General features: G+C 34.0%; 1 protein-coding gene across 15 annotated transcripts in view; it reads left to right on the top strand.

Annotated features, from left to right (window-relative positions):
* Positions 1 to 25,188, top strand: part of LOC122577819 (inositol 1,4,5-trisphosphate receptor) — a 48,425-nt gene that overhangs the window by 9,315 nt on the left and 13,922 nt on the right. For 9 of the 15 annotated variants that reach the window (XM_043749432.1, XM_043749442.1, XM_043749436.1 and 6 more), the window contains exons 2-19: positions 4,548 to 4,750; positions 16,849 to 16,919; positions 17,085 to 17,197; positions 17,329 to 17,415; positions 19,662 to 20,156; positions 20,645 to 20,783; positions 20,973 to 21,184; positions 21,530 to 21,856; positions 22,175 to 22,321; positions 22,404 to 22,705; positions 22,776 to 22,890; positions 22,979 to 23,154; positions 23,233 to 23,388; positions 23,480 to 23,630; positions 23,715 to 23,862; positions 24,192 to 24,218; positions 24,562 to 24,901; positions 24,972 to 25,137. In XM_043749432.1, coding sequence (XP_043605367.1) covers positions 4,653 to 4,750; positions 16,849 to 16,919; positions 17,085 to 17,197; positions 17,329 to 17,415; positions 19,662 to 20,156; positions 20,645 to 20,783; positions 20,973 to 21,184; positions 21,530 to 21,856; positions 22,175 to 22,321; positions 22,404 to 22,705; positions 22,776 to 22,890; positions 22,979 to 23,154; positions 23,233 to 23,388; positions 23,480 to 23,630; positions 23,715 to 23,862; positions 24,192 to 24,218; positions 24,562 to 24,901; positions 24,972 to 25,137 — 3,270 coding nt within the window. In that variant the 5' untranslated portion in view covers positions 4,548 to 4,652. The remainder of the gene's footprint in view (positions 1 to 4,547; positions 4,751 to 16,848; positions 16,920 to 17,084; positions 17,198 to 17,328; positions 17,416 to 19,661; positions 20,157 to 20,644; positions 20,784 to 20,972; positions 21,185 to 21,529; positions 21,857 to 22,174; positions 22,322 to 22,403; positions 22,706 to 22,775; positions 22,891 to 22,978; positions 23,155 to 23,232; positions 23,389 to 23,479; positions 23,631 to 23,714; positions 23,863 to 24,191; positions 24,219 to 24,561; positions 24,902 to 24,971; positions 25,138 to 25,188) is intronic. The other 6 variants (XM_043749435.1, XM_043749439.1, XM_043749437.1 and 3 more) reach the window with 2 other exon arrangements.

The following is a 25,188-nucleotide window of genomic DNA, read 5'->3' on the forward strand; positions in this document are numbered from 1 at the left end:
GAGAGGAATTGAAGTTTCCAAACTTTGAAGTTAAACCAGTTAATCTTAATTTCAAATCACCGTGAAAATGTCAGAAATATAAATTGTCGAACTGTTAAATTGCGATTCAGATTTTTGCTAAAAAAAAGTTAGAGGAGAGCAGAGCCTTTTAATTGTTAACAAATAAAATTCCAATTAAAATTGAAAATAAATTTTGAAAAATTAAAAAGAGAACTTAAGATTCTGTTTATAAAATAATCTTTCCATGAAATCGTGAACATAACACGTTGCTCTTTATTGCATGGTCCGGATTTCAAACAAAAGTCAAATGGCTTGGTGAAAACACGGTTCGTATCATAAGAAATCAATACAAAATCAAATCGTAATACCCTCCGGTGCGTTTCTCTGCGCGGCAAAGTAGTCACGCTGGTGCTTCGAATGATTTAATTGCTCAACAATAGAGCTACAAATTGCGGCTGACATTGTCCAGCTTTAGAAACTTGCTGCACAATAAACGCTAAACGATCATTCTGTACGATTGACGCGTCAGTCGATTGGATATATATTTTATGGAAAAAGAAAAAATTGATTTTTTACTCCCACGATAAGGTCAAGACAAACGAAACTGTTAGGGTTTCGAGCTTCAGAAGCTTCAAATTAAAGCGTTATAAGAGGGATGAGAGGCCGTAATCCACGCTGAATCATTGTAAAGACAGCCACGTTAAGATACAGTGATAACATTCAACCAAGAAATTTACTGATCTTCTAAAGTCTAAATGTTCGCTAAAATGGCACGTAAAATAAACTTACAAGTTGCTTTTCTGTTTAACCTACTTTTTTTTATCTGTTTACTACTACACTGTAAGTGCAGTTTAATGGTTAAAAGTTATCTTGTATTGTGTACTATTATTACGATAAACGTTACGTAAATTCGCTTGGATAAGAATCTAACGTTCTGCTTCCCTTTGTCCAGATTTTTGAATGAAAATTAATTACCTAAAACTTAATTTCGCAATATTATATGTAACACGTACTACTAACAACTGCGTTTCAATTTCTATACGTTTTAACAATGTAATTTAGAAACTAGTAATTTAGAAAATGGTGTTTAAAACAAACACTATTAGTGGATCGCGGATTTTTATGCAGAAACCTACAGGATACACATGATGCACAAAAATATATGAAATATTCAAGTTACAGCGCTGTTTATGATATTTAATACGTACGACAATTTTCTATCTAAGTTTCATTTATTTCGAATATATTTAGAACGATATGAATTTGTACAAATGTGCATAATTTAATTATTACTTAAACTAAGATAGCAGTATCTTTAATGTGAAAGGTCTGCGCTTTCAGGAAAAGAATTATCACGTTCGAGTAGCAGTGAATTTGCTATCTCCATTTTAACGTTCCTAATCTATCGACAAAGGGATTTAAAAATTGTCTAGATTAAGAGAGATTTACCAATCGATCGTCTCGAAACAATTGCAATCACGGAAAACATCTAATTGAGAGTCAGTTGATGCTTCGAACCGAGCAAAGTTTCGTTCCGTGCAGCAGCAAATTCTTTTAAGAATTAATTGACAAGCGAAGAGCTTTCCTTTGTTTCTTTTAAATTCGTTGGGAAGGCGAACGAAGAGATTCCCTGGGGTGAAGCTATCCGTAATCAAGATGTCTTCGAGGCAAAGGAAGAATGCCGTGGTTATATCTAGAAATAAACTGACCTTCAACCTTAGGCTTACGTGTAAACAGCTAGATATGGGTTCAGTTTTGCAGAAGAAATCGATGATAATGTTCTTGTGGTGGAAAATATGGTGGAAAGGTTTGTGTAGCTGGCGCGAAGATTTAACGAGGTACACAGTTCAACATGATTGAACGATCGTCGAAAGTCAGATGTAGCAGAAATGTTTGCCAACTCGCGTTATGAGACGAGAAGCTAACAGTGGAACGGATTTTCGAATGAGCCTTGACATTAAGCAACATCGAAGAATAATTTCATTGCTACAATTATTATCGAACAATTTGGTTCAGTTCGACTAGAAACGTTTCGTTAGGATTGAAAGAGTTAATTTTTTATGAATTTATATATATAAATAAATATAAATATAATATAAATAATATATATAAATAATATAATATAATATATATAAATATATATAAATATACGTATATAGGATTGGGCCGAATAGCATGAAAAGCAAGTACGGCGTAATTCCTTCTAGGAAAATAAGAAAAAAATGTGGTATAAAATTTTTTCATTATCGGTTTAGTTTTTGAAAAAATAGAGTTTGAAAATTTATCAAGTGTACTTGAACGTGGCTAATTTAAGGCTGAGCAAAACTAGATAATCGACAGAAGGTCGTTCTATGTATGAAAATAAGTCGGAAATGTGGAACAAAATTTTTCCGTTTAAGGCATCGTTTTCAAGAAAATAGAGTTGGGACATGGCTAATGTAGAATCGGCCTAGTACATACGTATGATAAATTTTCATATTTACTTTTCCCGGAAACAAAGGGCCTGATGAAAAAATTTTATTACATTTCACAATTTTATTCTAATATATTATTAGGAAATATTATTATTGTATATTCTATATTGTATTTCTCTATTATAAAAATTAGATATATTTTATAACATAATCCGAATTAATTTTAAAGTTACTTCCTCAATCTTTGAACTTAACATATATATTGTATTTTATAATGTACAAAATTAGCTTTTTGGACTGTTGAATTTCTAATCAAACCCTTTAATAACATTCTTTAACTACAAAACAGCTCCCAATAATACTGGATAAATAACCAAAACCTAATCAAATTTTCCTTAATAAGAAATAATTATTCCAAACCTTTATTTTTCATTTGTCAAAGTGGAAGTTTAGAGAGCAAGTTCATTCCAAGGATAGGAAATACAGGGTAGGGACCAATTTCCTTCGTTTCGTTTTCGTGGTGGATTCAGTTGGACAGGAGAAAGGTAGCAATTTCCATCGTGAAATCAAGTTTAATCTGACCTATTTCACAAGGATCGCGTAACACGTTGAAGGCGACCAGAAGTCTCCAGGGGGATGCAAAAATTTCACTTGAAATTGCCTGACTGGTCCCAGAGTATAATAATAATTAGAAATATATGAATCGCAGAATTAACCAGGCACGTGTAATCCGTCTCGTTTACTCGATTGGGAAATGCGATTCATTCAGTTTATCCGGATATTATTCCGGTTTTCATCCTGTTTATAAATCGTTTCACGAAGGATCGATAAACAATTTGTCGGTAAATACGCGATTTATATCGGCCAAGAATTGTTTCCATCACTTTCGGTTCGCTCGTAATAACATGTTTACCGTGGAAATATTAGATGTATAAATCGATTCGTTGCCTTCAGGTTTATGACAGCTTGTAATAATTGCCTTGGATTTAAAAATCACCAAATATACTGATTCTTCAAGTGAAATTCTTATGGCAGTTTTAAAAACGTACCGTCTTTGTTTAGCTAATTCCACGGTGAGTTGGCGGAATAAAAATCGACATACGTTAATTTTATGAAAACTACCTGCATATTGTTGGTATAATAATGGCAAATACAAAATATCTGAAGCTCGTTAGCTTGAATTTAGTAATTCTTTTGTAGAACTGTGGATCATTTGGGCAATATAATTATTATTATAGTTCCATTATCAAGTAATATATTACTTGTGTAAAGTATCTCAACGAGCTTCAATTACGATTACAATTACGATTTATGGATTTAGATTTAAATTTTCTATGAGACATGAAATTTGAATGGAATCGAATCGCAGAATTAATATATATTATACATGGATGAAAAGTTATTGTCCGTTTCTCCGACCTTTGAACGTAGATGTATCTATTTCTGTCAATAGTAGGAATATACCCTGTTCCTGTACAATATTTTATTGTATATCGTATTTTTCATATCATGTCACAGAAGGTGGTCCTGTTAAACGAATTAGATCTGTATCCGCTTCCGTTAGCTAAGATCCCAGCTGCGAATGGTACATATCGAAAAGATCATACATATTGAAAAAGATCAACAATCAGACATTTATGATTCTATATATGTCCACATCCAAAAAATTTTCTTATGAATGTCTACACCAATTTTATAATAAACATCCGTTCATAATTCAAAAGTACTATAAAGCTTTTAACAAAAAGGAAATGAAAATATGGAATATGTTCCAGTTACAAGTAGACTGTGGATATTTACGCAAATTTATATTTTTATAAACACAACCAGAAGAATGTACCTGGTAGAATATACCTAATTAATATCTAGGCACGGATTTTCTTTCATTTATATCATATCGGGTGTTATATTTTGCATAGCTTGCACATATATTTCCGCATATTACGCGAGTTTTCTGATTTTTCGCACCCATAAATTTCCCATAAATGCATGAAAATTCACAGTCTACTACGTTCCGACTCTCGTAAATCTTGAACCCTTTATTCGATCTTGAATAAAGAAACACTCTCGTGAAGCACATCCGGTGCTCCATTTGCCATCGACGAACAGTAAAGATCGTTTCTACCCCCGTAGGTGTAGCCATGAATAATTCACTCGGCTAAGAGGTTGAATTTCTACGACTTTGGGGCAGCGAGAGAGAAAGAAAGAGCGAGAGACTCCGAAGACAACAGCTTCAAGATGGGCGAGATCCTCGGCTCCGCGAGTTTCCTTCATCTGGGCGACATCGTCAGCCTATACGCCGAAGGCAACGTATCTGGCTTTCTCTCCACCCTCGGGTAAGTTGAATATTCATTAAATTGTACCGACTAATTAGCATAGTTCCGCCGTCGCAAAGTTTCGTTCTAACGCTTCGTTATTTCGTGATAAAGAACTTGTACCCTGTTTTTTTTTTTTAAGAAGAAGTTCTGGTGCGAGTTGCCAGAAAAGTAACGGGAGATTTACTAATAATTAATAAGTCAAGTTTCTCCCGAGAAGTTTCTATTTAACTTCTAATAGCGGAAAATGGGGACACGGCTTTAGGCTGCGGCGATCTACGAACATTTCTGGACTCGAATCTTTAAATTTAATCCAGGAATCAAGCTCGAACCTCTAAATTCGATATATTTACATTTCAATTCAGATTTTTAATCTTCGGAGATTTCAAATTCGAATAATTTTCAAATTGGCGTTACCTATATATTTTGAAGCATCGGAACAAGCCGAATTCTCAACATTTTTGATTCGAATAAAATTAGATTCTCGATCTTTCTCGATCATTTCGAAGCCACGTATCAACAGCAACAATTAATTCTGCTTATAAAACAATGTTTTTACGAAATCGTTAAACCAACACGGTACTCCTTAAGTTTCATAATTCGCGTCTTAAACGAAAATCAACCAGGTGAAAACGTTGTTCATATAATAACACGATTTTAGATTCGGACGATTTACGAACGTTTTCGGGATGGAACATTTAATCGGGCGGGTCAAAGTGTGCACGATAAGAGATTTTCTAGTTTAATATGATATTTTCTGTGTTTTCAGTCGGCTAAATTTTGACGGAAGGAAGGGAGCAGAGTAATTTTTCTGAAAATTATGGCGATTATTATAATAGGAATGACGCTGTAGAAAATAGGTCGAGGAGTATGTAGAGATATTTTTGAAGGATTAGAGAAGTCTTAGGAATTTGATTGGAATGCATGAGGAGTCTAGATAGAGGCAATAGTAGTTTGGGTACTTGTAGAAGAGAAGATGAAAGGAAAGGATTCCTTTGTCTGAAGTCTGCTAGTTGGGTTTGTCGATAAGGCTTTGCTCAGCAGATCGTGCTTTAGGCGTAGAGTTGTTTGGATCTGGAGCAGACTTTTCTGCTCGTAGCTATTTGAAATTAGTGAAAATTGTGCCAGATATATTCTGAATGCTTCAAAATTGCTAACAAATTATAATCATCATTCAACGGATGAATTTATTCGACATATAAATAAAACTAAATGAAATATGGCATTTCAATAAAACTTCTATATTTTTTCAATAAAGTGATCTGTTGGCAAAGTCATATATTAAACGAAAATATATCCAAAAGCTTCAGGCAGTTTTCATCATCACAGATATATTTATTCAGATAAAGTACACATTTCATTTACTTTCTGATAGAAGACAGATTGACCTTGGCTATTACATAATACGCATTTCACCAAGTTGAAGATTACATTTTTTCGAGGATTTATCAAACCCCTGATACTCTTCTCCACGTTCTTTAGATACGAATCATATTCTGCAGAATACTATTCCCATTAGCGCCTTCTGATCTCGAATACTTATCTCGGTGTCACCATTTTACGCTCGATAATTCATTTCCTTATCCGTGCGACATTCCGTCTTCGCGTAGAAGGGGTAGGGACCAGGTTATTTCAATAATCTTAACGCATACGCTATATGTATTCTGAACTCTTTCTCGCGATTAGCATCCGAGACGATTAGATATTCCAAGACAAACATTGGTATCTTGTTCTTTGAAATATTTCTACGCGGTGATTCAAGAAATTCGTAGCTTCATATGCATTGGTATTCAATTTTATGCGTTCCACTAGGATGTATCTGTTGACGTATAAGAAATAATAGAAATTTATTCAGTACTTACATCTGAACTTTGTTAGGGGATAGACACTTCGTAAAATTGTATGGCCATTTGGCTAATCTTGGAATTTAAACCGTTTCTATGATAATTCTTTCACATTGGTAAAATTGAGATTATTCCGTAATAGATTTAAAATGATTGTGATACTCTAATAAAACTGTCAACTATCTGAACAATATTTTTTTATTCATTTTTACGATCGAGTTTGACAAGATAAGAAAGCCCGCCAGCTTCGTGTAGTCAAGGATTCCAACAAATTTTAGCGATTTAAATGAAAGATCTACCGTAACGCTAAAAAACATTTCAATTTCTCCAATTCTCATGGAATCTCAGTAAAAAGTAAATAATGTTGAAAAGGATATAATATCAGGCATAATAGGTCACATTTTATCGAAATAAACGTTACAAGTAAATTCTCAGGATTTTCCATAATCTCCATGATCACAACAAAAAAAGAATAAAGAAAAAAGAGAGTTAGAAAAGATGAATCGACTTAACAATGCCGACAAAATATTGCAAATGATATGTTGGATGAACACGATATTGTCCCTTAATAGATTCAGGAAAATCTGGTATATGTTTACCGGTAAACTATTTTACTCCATGTTACTTTTCCCCGATAATGGTTTAAAGATGCAGATTAACATCAATATGCAGAGATACCCTTTGAAAAGTCTGCGCAGTCGGGTACGCGATAGGCGGGGTCGATTACAAAGAGATCGCCTTATTACCTGCTCGTATCGACTCGATCCTATCTTTGTGCTGGCACGAAGCAGCAGCGCGCGGATAATACACGCGGGCAAAGAATAGCATGTGTTCTCCCTCAGTCGAGGGGGAGAATTTATTCGACGGTAGCAGATGCTCTCTGGGTAGCCTGAGATTTATTTGTAAGCTGATTAAATAACTTCCCTTCGCGGACAAGTTGTTGAAACATCGACAAATATCGAAAACGTTTCGAAAGATAAACATTGCAATATCGTGGAATTCTCGTTCTGAAACTTGTGCATGGAAACAGAAGCCAAAAGGAAAATCTGTCATCGATTTCCGCATTTTTTCTGTTGCGAGAAGTCGAGAAGAGCAGATACTTTGGACAACCTGAGATTTATTTGATAGCTGGTTAAATAACTTTCTTTCTTTTGCCGACGAGCTGTTGGAATAGCGACAAGCATTGAAAACATTCTGAAAAGCAAGTATCGTAATATCGTGGAATTACCGTTCTGAAATTTGTGGTTGAAAATGAGAGTCACTTGATGGCATTTGGTTCAAATAGAAAAAAAAAAAAAAAAAAAAATTGGAAAAAAGGCTCTTGAAATATAGGAAAGTAAAGAGACTGTTGAATTTTAAATCGAAGTGAAAGGTTGCTTTGAAGTATTTAATTACGAGTTGGAATAATGGACTCACTGAATTTCCAGAATTCTAATTTTATGTCTCGTTTAAATAAAATTTCATTTCCCACTATAATAACTTGTAGATTCTATTTTGATCGATTAATTAAACTGGCGACCATGTGATACGTAGTAATTTCCAAAATCGACTTGTATTATCGTTTTACATTAATTCGTAATATATGTTTTCTTTTCGATTGAGTCTTGTTCGAGCGTAGAATTACGTACGCAAATACCTGTCGCTTTTTATACCGGAACCGGTCTTCAACCAGTGAAAATTGCCTATAATCATTGCTCCGATTAGCGGTGCAAGGCGACACGGAAAAAAGACGTATTTCACAGAGACCTGCTGTCTCGTGAAATCGATGCACATGCCTTTTTGATGCTCTCCTTCAAAGGGAGTTAAACCTTTTATTGCATCGACAGAGTTGCAACCGACTGGTTGTTTAAACCTTGGTCAAAATTATTTATTCCAACGAAATTTTTGTCAGTGTCTTTTTCTCTGTTATTTAGATCCTACAATATTGCGGAACTCGGGAAGATTGAAGTATTAATATTACTGTGTTAAACTATTCCGTTTTTAAATCATGGAAATTTTTCCTATTTATTCCAAGGAAACTTTACTTAGCGTCTTTTATCTTCCAATTATTGTTCTATCTCATATTGTAGATTTGAGCTTATTACAAAGTTAATAATCAACTATGTCAAACCACTTTCATTTTAAAATCATTATTTTGTTCTATCTTTGACAATGTGTAACACGTATAATATCGTTAGCTTTCGACCATTTTTATGCGTTATCCTCGCGATAATGAAATTTTATGTTATGTACTTTTTGATAAATGATCTTATGGAAGTAAATTATTTCTTTTTAAAACATTGAATACTAATCCGACGATATTAATATATTCGAAAAATGCACAAAATGTAGAATTGATCGGTTTAACGTTCGCAAGGTTCATGTATGAACCATTTTATGTTTCTTCTCTATAATTTCAGACGAATAAAGTTCTTTACCATAAACGACATTCCTAAGCTAAAAGCCACGTGAAGTTTAATGTTTATTAGTTACATTTTCCTTGTTGGATGAGAGCGGTGAAATCGCATAGACTTACGAGAAAAACAGGGAAACTTACTTGGCTAGTAAGAAAAGGAGAAAAGAATTATACGATGATTGTTTTGAGAAATTGCTTGACATTTCTCAACTTGAAAGCTGCTTGTATTTTTACACGAGTTTCGAGTAAATGTCAAATGTTGGTTTTTTGCACATTTAACAAAATGTAAGAGAAAAGAATCGTAAGAGAAATATCGCAGGAGAATTGTATAAAATTTCTTACAGCGAAAAAGAATTTTGAAAAGAACAGAGAACGAATGGAAGAAATACGTATTTGTTTGGTGTGCTGAAAATTGTTCGATAGCAGAGGATTCAGTTTGTAAATGATTTTGACACGCATCATTCCAAGAGCGATTAATCGCTAAGTTCCATTTAGACTCGCCTGCCACTCGAAAAACAGGTCAGGCACACTTCGCCCACTCTACTGGCATTCACCGGCATGAATGGCCACTTAAATAAAATCTCGGCGATCGAATTCCGCGAATCTGGTTTTGCGAATGGACTTAGTTCGCGAGCAGGTCTCTGCAATTCGTTATTATCTCCTTTCATAGCGTAAGTCAAAGATAACGTGCTTTCAGCTAAGTAGCTAAGACAAAGAGCATATATAATATACATATGCGTATGTATTATGACGATGGCACATGAATTTCTTACGTTTTAAAACGTTTTTACATTGTGTTCCTTTTCAACCATCTTAATTATCAATGTTGATGTACAAACTTTGAATATGAAAAAGGCTAGTGTACTTCTAGAGCAAGTCTGGCTCGCTTTTGATATTGTAAAAAATAATATTAGAATTATAATTTCACTTCTTCACAGTCCATGAATATAATTCTTAATGCATAATAATTGGTGGATTTCTAAGTATAACGAAATTTATTACGTTACTTAGTACATGTTAATATAGCACACTAAAAAGAATAATCTAAAAAATAAATAACATATTAGGATCTTATAGGTGAAATTGATAGTTTCTTGAATAAATATAAGATGCCAGTTGAAGATAGAAGAAGAAAGACGTGGAAGGAGACAATCTCCAAATTTTGCAATATCCGTTTAGCGAGATTTTTATCAAAATATCATATAATCATAAAATAATCTAGTACTGTAACGTTCCACGTTTATATTTATTATCCAAATACATATATCCTTGTTATCGTAACCATATCCACAAATCCAAGATATCTTTATTTTGATAAAATACAAGTCCATTAATAAAAAATATTAGACTAATAAATAATGTGAAAATCACATTTCCCTTCCTATCCCTTAACTCTTAATTATACTAACGTACATTCATCAATCATAACGTAAGAGTTAAAAAGCATACGATATCGTAATGCGATACAATTTAGCATTATATTGTTTCAAAAAATTCAATAACGCATACGATAATCGAATCTCTCGACCGTTGTCACTGTATCTATGATAGAAATTTCTAAAGACAGGGTGCAAGGTATTTGACGATCTTTGGACCATATTGTGCTATTGTTCGATTAATGCCAATATACGGAGATAATAATTGATCGCAGCTCGTCAAGCTAAATCCCTGACTCGGTGAATGGAGTATATCTACTAATTCCTGTTTTCTGCCAGTATCTTGATTATACGGTTACTTGTCATTTGCCATAACAGTGCACTACCTGTCTGTATTCGGTATACCAACTCGAATGAAAGGGATGTAATTAACGTTTGCAACAACGCGTTCATCCTATCAGCTTCTTAGCTCCTAGGTTTCAAGATACTTCGAAAAGTTACTATTCCTTTATATCTATTACTATAAATTTATTGTGCATAAATTTTTCTTTCTTCTCGATCGTTCTACATTTTCATTTAGGGAAAAGAATATACTCTTTGTTGAAGAAGTTCTCTTGCATAATTCAATTATCTGTTCCATTATCCTCGATTTTAATTTACCCCTTGGAATCACAGTGATATAACAATAAAGGATCAATATATCGAAAGAATAAATAATTATGAATATGCAAATTTTTTTATTCGAAATAGAAAATGAGATTTTACGTTTAGATAAAAGATTGTTTGCGTTATTTACAAATCAGTAAGAAGTAAATATTGCTAATCAGATCCTGATCAAGTAATAGCTTTAACTCATAGGAAAAATCATTGGTCTTCCAAGGCTACAACAATAACAATTTTATAAATAAGATTCTACATCATATAAAGTCGGAATCATTTTGTAACAAACACTGCATTAATAATATTAGTGATTTAATTTGTAACTTTTTAAATAATGGATGCTGTTTGTACAATAAAAATCTATATCCTTGGTCAGTTTTAGGGTTCACTAATGTTAGTTAATAAATGATCGTGCAAGAAGGTTTAGAGAAGTTTCGCGATGCTTATCGCCTTAAAGCAATATCAGTGTTCGAATGATCGTCACGATCGTTGATTTATTGTTATTTTTTCTTTTTCAAGATCTTTTAAGTGTTTCATACGTCGAGTACACAATCGTTTTGCGTCAATGCTTAATTAAGCACGAGATTAGATTGCCAGCGATATCCAACTCTTAATCGCTTCTCTCATCGATAGAAGCTTTACTCTGACGTTATTCAACCCTTAAATCACTACATGAGCCGTTCATACACCAAAGTGGTTAACACCGTTTTTTGAAATTTCAGTGCCAAAATATTTGACTGACGCTTATCTCGTATAATTTCGATTTCGAATAATTGATTTCGCAGCTCGTACACGTACCTTTTCCTTCCACCGCGAGAGAAACGCTCGAACGGTTACCAATTTTGAACGGTCGTCAACGAAGATATTAATAAAATTATCGAGGGCGTGGGACGTGGTAATTTATTGATCAGCAGGAAGTGCACGGTACGCAGTCGAAAGCACATAGCGTGCATTCCTGCAGGTATCCTAGAAATCCATTATTACGTGGCAACATCTCGGTTTCTCGGGTTTCGATTTGCCATCTCTTCGATATTACTCGATTGACATAAAGAACGAACACCGATGAACCGCGCGCGTGGATGAACGTGTGTGAGGAAGTTAGGTTTCTAAGCGTATGAAGGCTTTTTAAATGAGATAATGCGCGATGCATGTATACGTTCTTGAGTTAAAACCGCCTTCAGTTCTGCTTCTAATGGTCTAACAGTAGCAACTATGGACTATATGCGGTAACGTGGCTAACTCAATCACGGTTATGGATGTACGGTGGACACGACATTGTAGGTGACACGATATCGGCTTTCGTGGCCGAACCGTTTCCTCAGTTATGTGTATTATAGGCAACCCCTGCGAAAATTTACATCGTGTGTCTACGTTGTCTTTCTTGTTCGCTGACCCGATAGCTTTGACTCGCACGTCTCTCTTTAGAACGCCTCTTCGATCGATCGTATTGCATTCATTGCTAAAAGAGCGACGTGCATCGCCAGTCGAATATTAATTTGCTTTGTTCCCGGTGAGATTTTTTTCTCATTTTTCTCCTATGCTCATAAAAGTGTATCTTCATTCGTTGGTAATGATATTTCGATGGGATTGTAAATTGAATCGAGATTGTTGAATGTATAGAGACATTGTCGAATAAGATCGGTTTGCTTTCGTCTTTTCAATGGATCTCTCTTCTTCGTGCACTGGTGAAGATATGCCGACAAACGTCTCTGGTTGAATCGGGTAGAACTGAAATATAGTTTCAATTGCAAACATATCGAATTGATGTACGAATTGTTATTGTTATTTATTCAATTCTTGTCTTTCGGCTTTGAATGGCTTCCGGTAGCCAAGCTTAGAAAAATACCCAGCCTGTGAATTATTGTTAGTGAACGTGGATGGTAGAACTAAAATATAGTTTCAATTGCAAACATATAACAAACCTGGTATTGATTTACATTGTTTTGGCCAAATATTTTTTCTTTACGCGTTGGCGAAGATTCGAGACTTTCGATAAACGTCTTAAGTGAAGTTGAGTCAACACGATTTATAGATTAATCTGTGAATTATTACTTGAAACGTAGGACAGAAATATGGTTCCGATAACAAACGTACCACGAATCCGACGTTTATTCGCCTATTTTATTAGGTAAATTATTTGCACATCGAATAGGATAGAAGATATTTCGACAAATATTCTGACTTGACCCGACTTCATTCAGTTTATGGAGGATCCACGGATCATTAATAGGAAACATGAGCGACAGAGTCGAGATGTGGTTTCGATTACAGATGTATCGCGTTCGAATATTCGTGGTTACACGCCAGGTGCTGGCACACGTTGTTTCTCACTGTTTGCCGATCAGAATCCACGTGCAAGCCCGATTTATCGTGTGAGTGATTTTAGCGGTGCAAGTGGAATATCGGATCATTGTCCATGCATGCTTCGATATACATAAAGAGACACTCGACATAACATGTCGATCTTCTATGATTTATAGTAATGTAGCATACCGAGTGTCACTTTTTTTTTTCGTTTTTAACGAGAGTGAAATATAATTTCGAATCTTCACTTTGTTGTTTGCCTTGGGTGCTACATCGCGCAGACAATTGATTTGTAGCTAGTGGCGAGTTTCACGTTTTTCACACTTTGAACATTTGTCATAGCCGGTAGATGCTACCAGTAGTTTCCCGCTATTTTAGATCTCTTTGATTTATGATACCAGGAATATTTATCGTCAGACGATGATTTATTTTATAAGATGCATGTCGCACGATAGCAAATCGTTTCTGACTGGAAATTTTATTATTTTTCATCCATGACTAATTGAAATTTACATACATCATTCTAAGATAAACGAGCAAAATTCTTACTTTCTGTAATCATAGGAATTAATAGTGTAATAAAAATTGATTTACAATCTAATAAAATAATGCAGAATATATAAAGATTATATTACCGCTTATAAACGGGAAACACATTTAGATTCTTCTTATCGAATATAGTGAAGTGACATTATCAGTAATATAATAGCACAGGTTTAAAATTCTAATTGAAATTTATGCGGTTCGATAGAAAGATACAGAAATAAAGCAATGTACGTAAAACAAATATCATTATTATTTCAAATAAAAATTTATTTACAATCTAATAAAATAATGAAGAATATATCAAGATTATATTACCGCTTATAAACGGGAAACACATTTACATTCTTCTTATCGAATATAGTGAAGTGACATTATCAGTAATATAATAGCACAGGTTTAAAATTCTAATTGAAATTTGTGCGGTTCGATAGAAAGATACAGAAATAAAGCAATGTACGTAAAACAAATATCATTATTATTTCAAATAATTTTTCTAATATCTTTCTAATGAAACAAAATAAGGGAGCAGCTATATTATAATATTATAAAACCTAAAGGCATCCAATGATTAATACATCAAGATAAGAATATATTTCACGCGAAACGAACGGTTTTACCTTATACGAACCTTGTCAGCCTTTGCGGCTACGTTCTATAGGGAACGCATTAGCCTTCGAGGTAGTTAAAAGAGCTTACGTTTGCGGATGAAAGAAGCCTAAATGCAATCTCGTTAGCAAACTATGTATTCTATTAGTGACGAACAACAAGCGATGTGGTTAGTTACGGATAGCCGGGCTGACACTGAAAGGGATGTAATCAACCCTGCTCGTAACAACTTTCTTCTGTCAACCATAAAAGCGGCCTTTGTAATTAATCGTTATTTGGACAGGAAGTGTTATTTTTCCCCTTGATGTTTTACAGTAACCGTGGAATCCAACGTTTCAGTGCATCGTTGATGCAAGATTCCGCGATCAATATGTACCTTCGTTTCTGTTCAGCTTGTAAACGCGCTTTTGTCATGGTAAAATAATGCTCGATTCCGTTTTCATTCTCTGGTCGAATCTATTCTTGCCTATCTGCGCTTTCCGTGACAGACTATGCTCAAATAGGTATACGGTCTTTCACTGTCAACATGAAAAATGTATTTTTAGTTAGAAATAAGAAAATTGGATTTATCGAAAGGATAATATTCTTTAAGATCTTCCTCAAGTCGGTTATTTCATTAGGATTTTTTAAATTCGGACGTTAATTTGAATTGAATTCACTACGGTAATTCATCAATTTTTTTGTACGTAAATCAGGTCGTTGATGTAATTGCAGGAAAAATCTGTTAGATATCTTTCCTTCTACTTTTTCCTTTTATTCGGAAATATTTTAAACATCCGACTTAGAGGCCGCTTTTACAATGAGTCGTTCATAAGTGTGCTGGAATCTTTCCAAATCTTTTGAAAGTTCAAAACAATAAAAAGTTAGACTTGCATATGAACGACCTAGTTTACTTGCAGACTATGGAGAAGTGTGTTTGTCTAGCGAATGGCACATATGTTTCAAAAGTTACCGAAGAAGGAAAACTAAAACGTAAAATAAATATCCCCCTGTTCTAACAATTTTTCCTGCAAAAATATTTATCTGGGGCAACTTTAAAAAAGGTTCTGAAAAAAAAACATACTTGTTAGCTATGTTCTGCGATATGCAATTAAAACGCTATAAAATTATTTTCTCTTTTTCCACATTAATCCCAACACCGCATCATTTAATGAAGAAATATTATATTCATGATATTATTTTACTTTAAATTGCACCAAATTTCAACTCCAAAAATAAAAACTTATTGATTTTCAATTATTTGACGACACTCCATTTTATATAAAACTTCTACTAATTTCGTACATTCCATTTTTGTCATCATGTATCGTGTTTCTTTGTGCAGAATGATTTATAGCTATTTTTGTCTACACAGCCATCGCATATTATCATTCACTGTTGGAAAAGTTTTCTGATCTTTTCAGGAAAGGAACAACAGTGTAATTTGTTAAACTTTAAACGTCTCACCCCGCCGGGCAGAAAATATTGCTCCGCTGCAAGTGCACTTGTTTCAATGTGCGACAGCATCGTACGATGGCAACGATACGCCGATATTTCGACAGATGAAAGTTCGTCGACACTGCGTAGCTTTAAAGCTCCCGGGCAAGACTGGGCCTGCCCCAATATCGATCTGCACGTTGCTTTCGTTCTAGCTGGACCACACTTATTTCACAACTGTCTCCTATATTATGTTGTTAACCCCGAGGCGTTGCCATCAAAAGACAATCTCGTGGTTTAGTTGTTCTAGAGCTCTCGCCACTTTGTGTCGAGCTTAAGTGAAGTTTAAATCGAGTTTAACTCAAAGAGTATCGGATAGGATACTGTTTTTATAATATTTATTTAGGAATGAATTCCAAGCTTTATAATAGATTATTTGATACGAAATAAGAGGAAAATAGTTTAATATAAACTGAAATATGGAGAGACTGAAAGATCTTTAAAAAGAAATGAGAGCTTTAACTTATTAACGAGTAACGTATTGTCCATGCAACGTTCGATTCGCAATTTCTTTTAATCAAATTAAATTATCGAATTTTGTCGTTTTAAATTGCGACTGTAAAAGGAAATTCTAAAAATTTCTTTAATAGTTTTTTCGTCATTTCACCTAGATCCTGTAATTTTTTATATGTCACAGATTTCTGTTGCCAGTTTCTGAAAAATGTTTATTGCTCTCATGCACCTATATTTTCTTACTCTTCAATAAAATCAAATCATATGAATCAATAAAATCAGATTCAATAGTCATATTTAATATCATATTAATCATATTTCATTACTTTTAGCCTTTAATCGATGGAATTTAATAACAAGTTGGTTTTTTAACACTCGTTTCGACTACGCGGAGTTTTCAAATAAATGCTAAGAAAATTTAATATTTACACAAATTCTTTCACTTTAATTCTTTTCTAGGTTGGTGGACGATAGATGCGTGGTATGTCCCGAGGCTGGAGATTTATCGAATCCACCCAAGAAGTTTCGAGGTAAATCAGCAAAAATTATCATCGACGATTATCGTAGAAATAAAAGATCAGTCAGTAACTTGATCGATCGTTTCTAAAACGAGCTCTCCATTCCTTTAACCAAAATTTACACTGATATGTCTTTCATCCGATTAACGTGTCGCTGGTCTTCTGCGTAATTTTTAGATTGCCTGTTCAAAATATGCCCTATGAACCGTTACTCTGCCCAAAAACAATTTTGGAAGGCAGCAAAGCAAAGCGCTAGCGGCACCGACGCCGTGCTTTTGAAAAGATTGCACGTGAGTTTGGAAGTCTCATGAAACTTTTACGCTATTTCATCTAACAATTGAAGTTTGAATTAATGAATTAATTATATTTTATATTATTAAATAAAGCATATTAATCCTGATTAACGTGGATCAATTTCTAGCATGCCGCCGAGATAGAAAAGAAACAAAACGAGACTGAAAACAAGAAACTGCTTGGCAGCGTGGTCTCCTACGGTAATGTCGTGCAGGTGAGAAAGAATCAAAGCTACCATGTTTTGTTTCTCTAATATTTCTCTATATTTTTACATTGTCCCCGTTATACAAACTAAATCAATTTACCTTGCGCTACACGCTTCAAAAGGTCAGCTTTTGCTTTAGAACTCAAGGACAGAATTCTCTTTTATACAGACGCTTCGCTTACCATTTCTATACTAATGAAAATATTAAATAATACCTTTTGAATGAAACGACCCGATAATACCCTGTTTCTTTCCCTTTAACCCTCTCAGAATTAACTGGATAACACGCTCCAAGGTAGCTTTTACAAAGACTGTGTTGTGGGCTGTTATATTCTTCCGTCGCGAAGATTTATGGGGACACAGGATCTCATTATAAATGGAGCTATATATCCTACATAATACATTATGGTCAACCTACTTTTTTCATAATTTAAGCGATTTACCGTCCGTGATATTATTTTACAAAGTTCATCGCGAGAAGAAGAAGAATGTATCGCGGAACAGTTAATGTAAAATTTCAATCCTTTTCCCTCACGTTTTATATTTTTCACGCTTAATTCATTTTCTTCGAATTTGCCTGCATTATGCTCCTATTATTATATTACAGCATTTAAACGCACAATGACTTTTTGTTGAAAGAAAAATAAGTCTAAAAGAAATAAATGCAAAATCTCGAGCTTTCTCTCTACATTTTCATTCTTCGTGCTTGACCTATTTCTTTTATTATGCTCCATGTTATTATGTTATTGCGTTCAGTGTTGAAAAAAGATAGTTAATTTAATTCCAACTCATTTCTTGAAATTTTTATTCTCCGTGTTTAATCAATTTCCTTCGAATTTAAATGTACTATACCTGCTCCGTATTATTATATTTTATTGTTAATGTATTCTGTTAGTATATTTTAAGAAAAATTCGCCTTTATAAAGCGTTAATGTGAAATTTCACATCTCTTTATACATTTTTTTTCAAATTTAAGTGTATCATATTCCATACTATCGTATTATCGCTTTCATTATTAAACGAAAAATACACCTCGAAAGTGTTAGCATAAATGCTCGCTGCCTTACTTACTTCTCTTTATTTCTTATTATCAAATATCATAGACTAATGATATTTCGCCATTTTCTCTCTGCATGTTGTCGATTTATCGCAAAAAAGAAAAAAAGAAAAACAACACAAAACGATAACCAGTCGCCAATTAACAGAATTAGCTTCCTTTCGTGATATCTGTGTCGCATGAAACTATCGCGGAAAGCATCGTCAAGATGCAGTGCATTATCTAAACATTGAATTTCGTCTTGGCTTTCAACTCGCGATTGCGTGTTGTTTTAAGTGTATGATCGAATTATTAATCCCATTCGTGGTGCTTTTAGCGTCAACAACTAGGGGAACAACGTTATATAGGCGAAGTGATGGTCGCTAAATGTATTATACGTGGAGGCGAAATATATCGTCTCCTGGCGTGCGAGCGAGTGTCTATGAACGTCGTTAGACGTCTACTTAACGTGATGCAATAACGTATAACATCGGGTCTTTGTCGATCTATCGAGCTGCTTTATTCCTTCCATGTGTGGGAATTATAATAGACTTGAAAGTTAATATACCAACCAGTGTGATTGACGTCCTGCTTCTTATTTTAGCGTTCCGTGCTTCATTTTCATTCTTTTTTCTCCTGTGGATCGAACGATAATAGAATTTTTGCTCTTGCCTTTCGATAGCTTCTATTTCAATTAATTGCCATATTACTATGTAATAGTAGAGTACTCTTATATGTTTATCTAAAAATTGTATGTTACTATAGTTATGGAAAATAATATTCTAGTTTAAAATATTTATGTAATCGCTTAAATAATAATATTCCAGATTCTGTGTGATAATATAGTAAATAATTGCACTCAACTATCATTTTGATATCCATAAAATTTCTATAGCTAGAAAATTCTATTTTACCATTACTATGTAATTTTAAATAATACTTTTCTGAATCCTAAATAACAATAATAAATAAATAATCGTTTAGTGCTATTTCGAAATAAGCTCTTGAAATATTTCAAATTTCCATTTATAAAATATCTCCAACACCCAATTTCCAAATTGTACAGATTTCTATAGAAAGCAATATTTCATTTACGATGCCTTTGGAATTCCAAATAATAACGTTGAAAGTTCTGCAAATAATAATTCTGTATTACATAAATATTATTCCTTTAAATATAGCAGTATCCTTTATAGATCGAAATACGTCTCTCTTCTAGTTATTGCATCTGAAATCCAATAAATTTCTGACGGTGAACAAGAGACTTCCGGCGCTACTCGAGAAGAACGCGATGAGGGTGTACCTGGACGCGAACGGAAACGAGGGCTCCTGGCTCTATATAATGCCTTTCTACAAACTGCGTAGCGATGGTGACAGCGTAGTCGTCGGTGACAAAGTGATTTTGGAACCAGTGAACGCCGGAAGACAAGGTCTGCATGTGGCCGCCAATTACGAATTGAGTGACAATCCCGGTTGCAAGGAAGTGAACGTAGTGAATGCCGCTACGTCCTGGAAAGTAACGTTATTTATGGAGCATAGGGAGAACCAAGAGGAGATTTTAAAGGGTGGCGATGTCGTTCGTCTGTTTCACGCGGAACAAGAGAAGTTTCTTACAATGGACGAGTACAAGAAGAAGCAACATGTATTTCTCAGGACTACTGGTAGGACTAGCGCCACTGCAGCTACGAGTAGTAAAGCTTTGTGGGAGGTTGAGGTAAGAAAATTATCGTCTGATTAATATATTATGTGTTCAGGGAACTTAGCGTATAAATCCTTGGTGCTTAGTACTTACATATTATTAGTATTGCACGGCCTTCAATTGGTGAAGCGAGTGTTACATCTTGGAATAAATAAAGAATTAATAAATTATTTATTAAGAAATCAAAATAAACGTACAAGAAATTACCGGCGTAGGAATTAATAAGCAAGAAACTAATTAGTAAATAGTAAGCTTGAATAGCAACTGGCTTGCCTCGTAACGATGCATTGATGAATACATTGACGATTTGATCTATGCTACAACATGTCAGGGTTAGATTCTTTGATACCTTATTGTTAGTCTACTTAATAATAATACTATTTCTGCTACCGATGATTCGAAAGGTATAGAAATATAGTAATAATAGAAAATTATTTGTTATTAGAGAGTATATGTATGTAATATTGACAGGTTTTCAAGCATTTTAATAATCTTTTCTACAGGTCGTTCAGCACGATCCTTGCAGAGGAGGAGCAGGTCATTGGAACTCCCTGTTCCGATTCAAGCATTTGGCGACGGGACAATATTTGGCCGCAGAAATTGACACCGATGAACCACGTGAGACCACAAAAGGCAAGCGTGGTAAGATAGATATTTATGTGTAAAATAGAATCGACGACAGTCTTCAGGGAATGTATACATAAAGTTATTACATTTTCCTGCATGTTGTAATAGTAGAGAAGCCTTGTACAGTTATACAATACGCGTTTATAACATACGTGGTTCATACAGTTCTAAATATAATCGTGATATAGATCGTGTGGTTTATAGATCCACCTGGGCCAGTATATAGATTAGTATCAGTACCACACAGTAACGAAATAAGTTCCTTATTCGAATTGGATCCGACTACGTTAACGAGAGGCGACAGTTTGGTCCCACAATCATCGTTCGTCAGGTTACATCATATATGTACGAACACCTGGGTTCACTCGACCAGTGTACCAATCGATAAGGATGACGAAAAACCTGTTATGTCAAAGGTACTTTTAAATGAAACTGATTGCAATGTATACACTGTCAGTTAAAAGTTTAAAATTACGTTCTGAGTTGTCATATACTATGCTAATTATGTTATTAATAGGAAGTTAATGTTACAGATATTAATGATAATTTTCTGTACTTGTTAAATTTTATATTTTTGACTAAAGAATTTCCTAAACTAATGAAATTTTCACCTGACTTTTCTTTTTTTAATTCTTGAATTACGTGAGACACGTATTGATTCTAAAATTTTGGTCAACAGTGTATACATATAATGCAATCTGTCCTATTTTCCATTCTTTAAAAAAAAAAATCGCTTGTCTAAATTGTAATGATATCGCAAGGTGGGTTGTGCAATCAATAAAGAAGATAAAGAGGCGTTTGCACTGAGGTCAGTGTCGCCAGTCGAGGTGCGAGATCTCGATTTCGCGAATGACGCATGCAAAGTGTTAGCGTCAATTAGTGGTAAACTGGAAAAGGGTACGATCTCGCACAATGAAAGAAGAGCCGTGACAAGTTTATTGCAGGATATAGTATATTTTATAGCTGGCTTAGAGAACGAGCAGAATAAATCGGAAGCTTTAGATTTAATCGTTACCAATGCTGTCAGGGACCGGCAAAAGTTATTGCGAGAACAATACATACTTGGTCAATTATTTAAGATACTTCAGGTAAAATTGTTAAATATTGTTAAATATACTTCCTTTGTTATTTAAAATCTCCTATCTAATGTTTTTTCTCAAGATATATTTAAGTATTTGAAATTTTCCACGTTTTTTACTTTTCCAGTTAGATAAAAGTTATATTACACGCTTTGTTACGAAATAACGACTAAATATTTTTAATTGAGTTGAAGATAACGCGAAAGGAAACGATAAAACTTCAATTTTCTTCGCTTCCGAGATGGTAGATAGGACATTTTAATGAAGGAGGATAGTATGAATATTATAATTTTTGGACGCGTAACTCTTCTAAAGTTTTATTTGTAGGCTCCATTCTTAGAGTCTGCGGAAGGTGAGGGACCATTTCTTAGAATAGAAGAATTGAATGATCCACGACACGCGCCGTACAAATATATGTTTCGTTTATGTTACCGAATACTTAGATTATCACAACAAGATTATCGGAAAAACCAGGTATAGTATATTTAGATGTGATCTCACGTTTAATTATGCATGTTTATTTGAGATACACTAATTAATGTCCCTCATAACTCAGGAATATATCGCGAAACACTTTGCTTTCATGCAAAAACAAATTGGGTACGATATTTTGGCGGAAGATACTATCACCGCATTGTTACACAATAATAGGAAATTATTAGAAAAGCATATCACGGCAGCGGAAATTGAAACTTTCGTGGGACTTGTGAGAAAAAATATGCACAATTGGGAGTCCAGATTCCTAGATTATTTATCAGATTTATGTATTTCTAACAGAAAAGCGATTGCCGTAACACAAGAATTAATTTGTAAAAGCGTACTAAGCGAAAAGAATAAAGATATATTGTTAGAAACTAGGTAAGGTAGACTTCATTCATTAACAGCCGTGATTTCATCTATATCGATTTCATATAATAAATTTCTTCAGGATGACGAAAACTCAGGTTGAAGTCGAAGAGCTAGACGAGAAACAGGAGAATGATGAACCACGAATAACTGTGATGGAAGAGTATGAAGTTTTTCTTGTATGGAATAATGGGATGGTTAGTATCATTATATAAGTTGTATATTTATTTATATATGGATATAAAGTCTATTCAAAGTATTTAAAACGCTTAATAATCTATATAGAAGACAATGTCTTTAAACGAGTTATCAAGAGCAGCAAAGATAGGCAACGTTCAAGACGCAGCCATATTAGACTATTATAGACATCAATTAAATCTCTTCAGCAATATGTGTCTAAATAGACAATATTTAGCGTTAAATAACTTATCACCACATTTGGACATCGGCCTTATACTCAAGTAAGTACAGATAAAATATCTTGTGATTATTATTTAATTTATTATCGGATATAAAAAATGTTTCAATGAAATATTCAGGTGTATGGAGGACGAAACGGTGCCATATGAATTACGCGCCTCATTTTGTCGACTTATGTTACATCTTCACGTTGACAGAGATCCGCAAGAGCAAGTGACACCAGTTAAATACGCCCGACTTTGGTCTGAAATTCCTTCGAAAATGAGCATTAATGAGTACGTGAATAGAATGCAGAATTATGTGCATACGTAATATGTGAATGTATAATATTTTAAAACATTTATGAAATGTATTGTCTGCTTTTAGTTACGATGCAAACAGGATGCGGGATCAAAATAAGGAAGGCGTGCGCGCCAAGTTTAGCGCAACTATAATGTTTGTGGAAGATTATTTGTGTAATGTTGTGGCAAAGATGTGGTCTTTTGCGGATCAAGAACAGAATAAACTTACGTTCGAAGTAAGACATTTGAAAGAATATATTGAACATATTTTATTCGCAAAATAATCATTATTGTTTAATGTTACTTTAATAATGTTTTAGGTCGTCAAATTGGCACGCGATTTAATTTATTTCGGTTTCTACAGCTTCAGCGATCTTTTGAGATTAACGAAAACGTTGCTCAGTATTTTGGACTGTATCTCAGAAAACGATGTAGCCGATGGAAAAATTCCAACTGGTGACATTGATTGTAAGTGTTTAAAAAATTATTTTTTTTTACCCGATTCACAATTAACAACGCTTGAACATAACGTTCCTTGTACAGTATTATTGTCTCCCGATAATTGTGTCCTTTTTGTACACCATAGAACCAACCACTGTATCTTTTCCATTGACACTATGTAAATGTCTAGTACAAAATAAATAATTCATATTTTTATTTATTTCAATCCTCCAATATCCATATCCTTTGACATAAACTAAGAAAATAATATATTAAACAAATACATATACTGAACACGCACAAATTCTAATATATGTCATATATAATTAACTAACCAATGTTGAAAACTCCTAAAGCTGATTCTGTGGATTCTAAGGACATAGGTAATATATAATTGTGATTTAATGACGACTTGAAATAGTTACGATTCAATTCTTTTAATACAATTTTTCGTTCATGCATCGTTGCTCTATAACCTTCGTTGCATGTCTGTTTGTTTTGCCCAGCAATTTCCTTTGATGTTTTCCATTTTTGTCGCTTTGTATTCGTAAACATAAATATTTTTATTAATGATAATTATGATTCTGATAACGTAACTATTTGCTATATTTAATCTCTAATATCTCGCTTGAAATAATTTCTTTGCAAATTCTTGTAGAAGTAATTTAAAAATTATATATTTAATGAATTAAGAACGGGTTTAAAATTGCTTGTAATATTTATTAGCGGAAGGTGGAGTATTGAGATGTATTGGAGACATGGGCGCAGTAATGACGAGCTTAACACTGGGTCCAGCTGGCCAAGTATTGGCAGGCAGTTCATCTCCTAGACCAAAACCACTTTTGAAAAAAGAATATCCTCTAGTAATGGACACGAAGCTGAAAATAATCGAAATTTTACAATTCATACTTGATGTTCGATTGGACTACAGGATTTCTTGTTTGCTGAGCATCTTCAAACAAGAGTTTGATGAAACTGAAAGAGCTTCCGGTGACTTGAGTCTTGGCCAGAAAACTATCGATTTAGAATTAATAGGCACACAAGCAGAGGGTATATTTGGTAGCAGGTAATTTATCATCAATGTTTTTCAGTTCTTTCACTACATATTACGATATTTCATGAATTGTTCTATTTAGCGAGGAATGTGTGGCGTTGGATCTAGATGGTCAAGGTGGCCGAACATTTCTACGTGTTTTGTTACATTTGGCTATGCACGATTATCCACCGTTAGTTTCCGGAGCGTTACATTTGCTTTTCAGACACTTCAGCCAAAGACAAGAAGTTTTACAAGCATTTAAACAAGTACGTTATGCGTGAAATTATGATACAATCATTAACAGGGCGAGAAAAGAA

This window comes from Bombus pyrosoma, linkage group LG2 (genome assembly GCF_014825855.1).
Source record: "Bombus pyrosoma isolate SC7728 linkage group LG2, ASM1482585v1, whole genome shotgun sequence".
Classification (NCBI taxonomy): domain Eukaryota; kingdom Metazoa; phylum Arthropoda; class Insecta; order Hymenoptera; family Apidae; genus Bombus; species Bombus pyrosoma.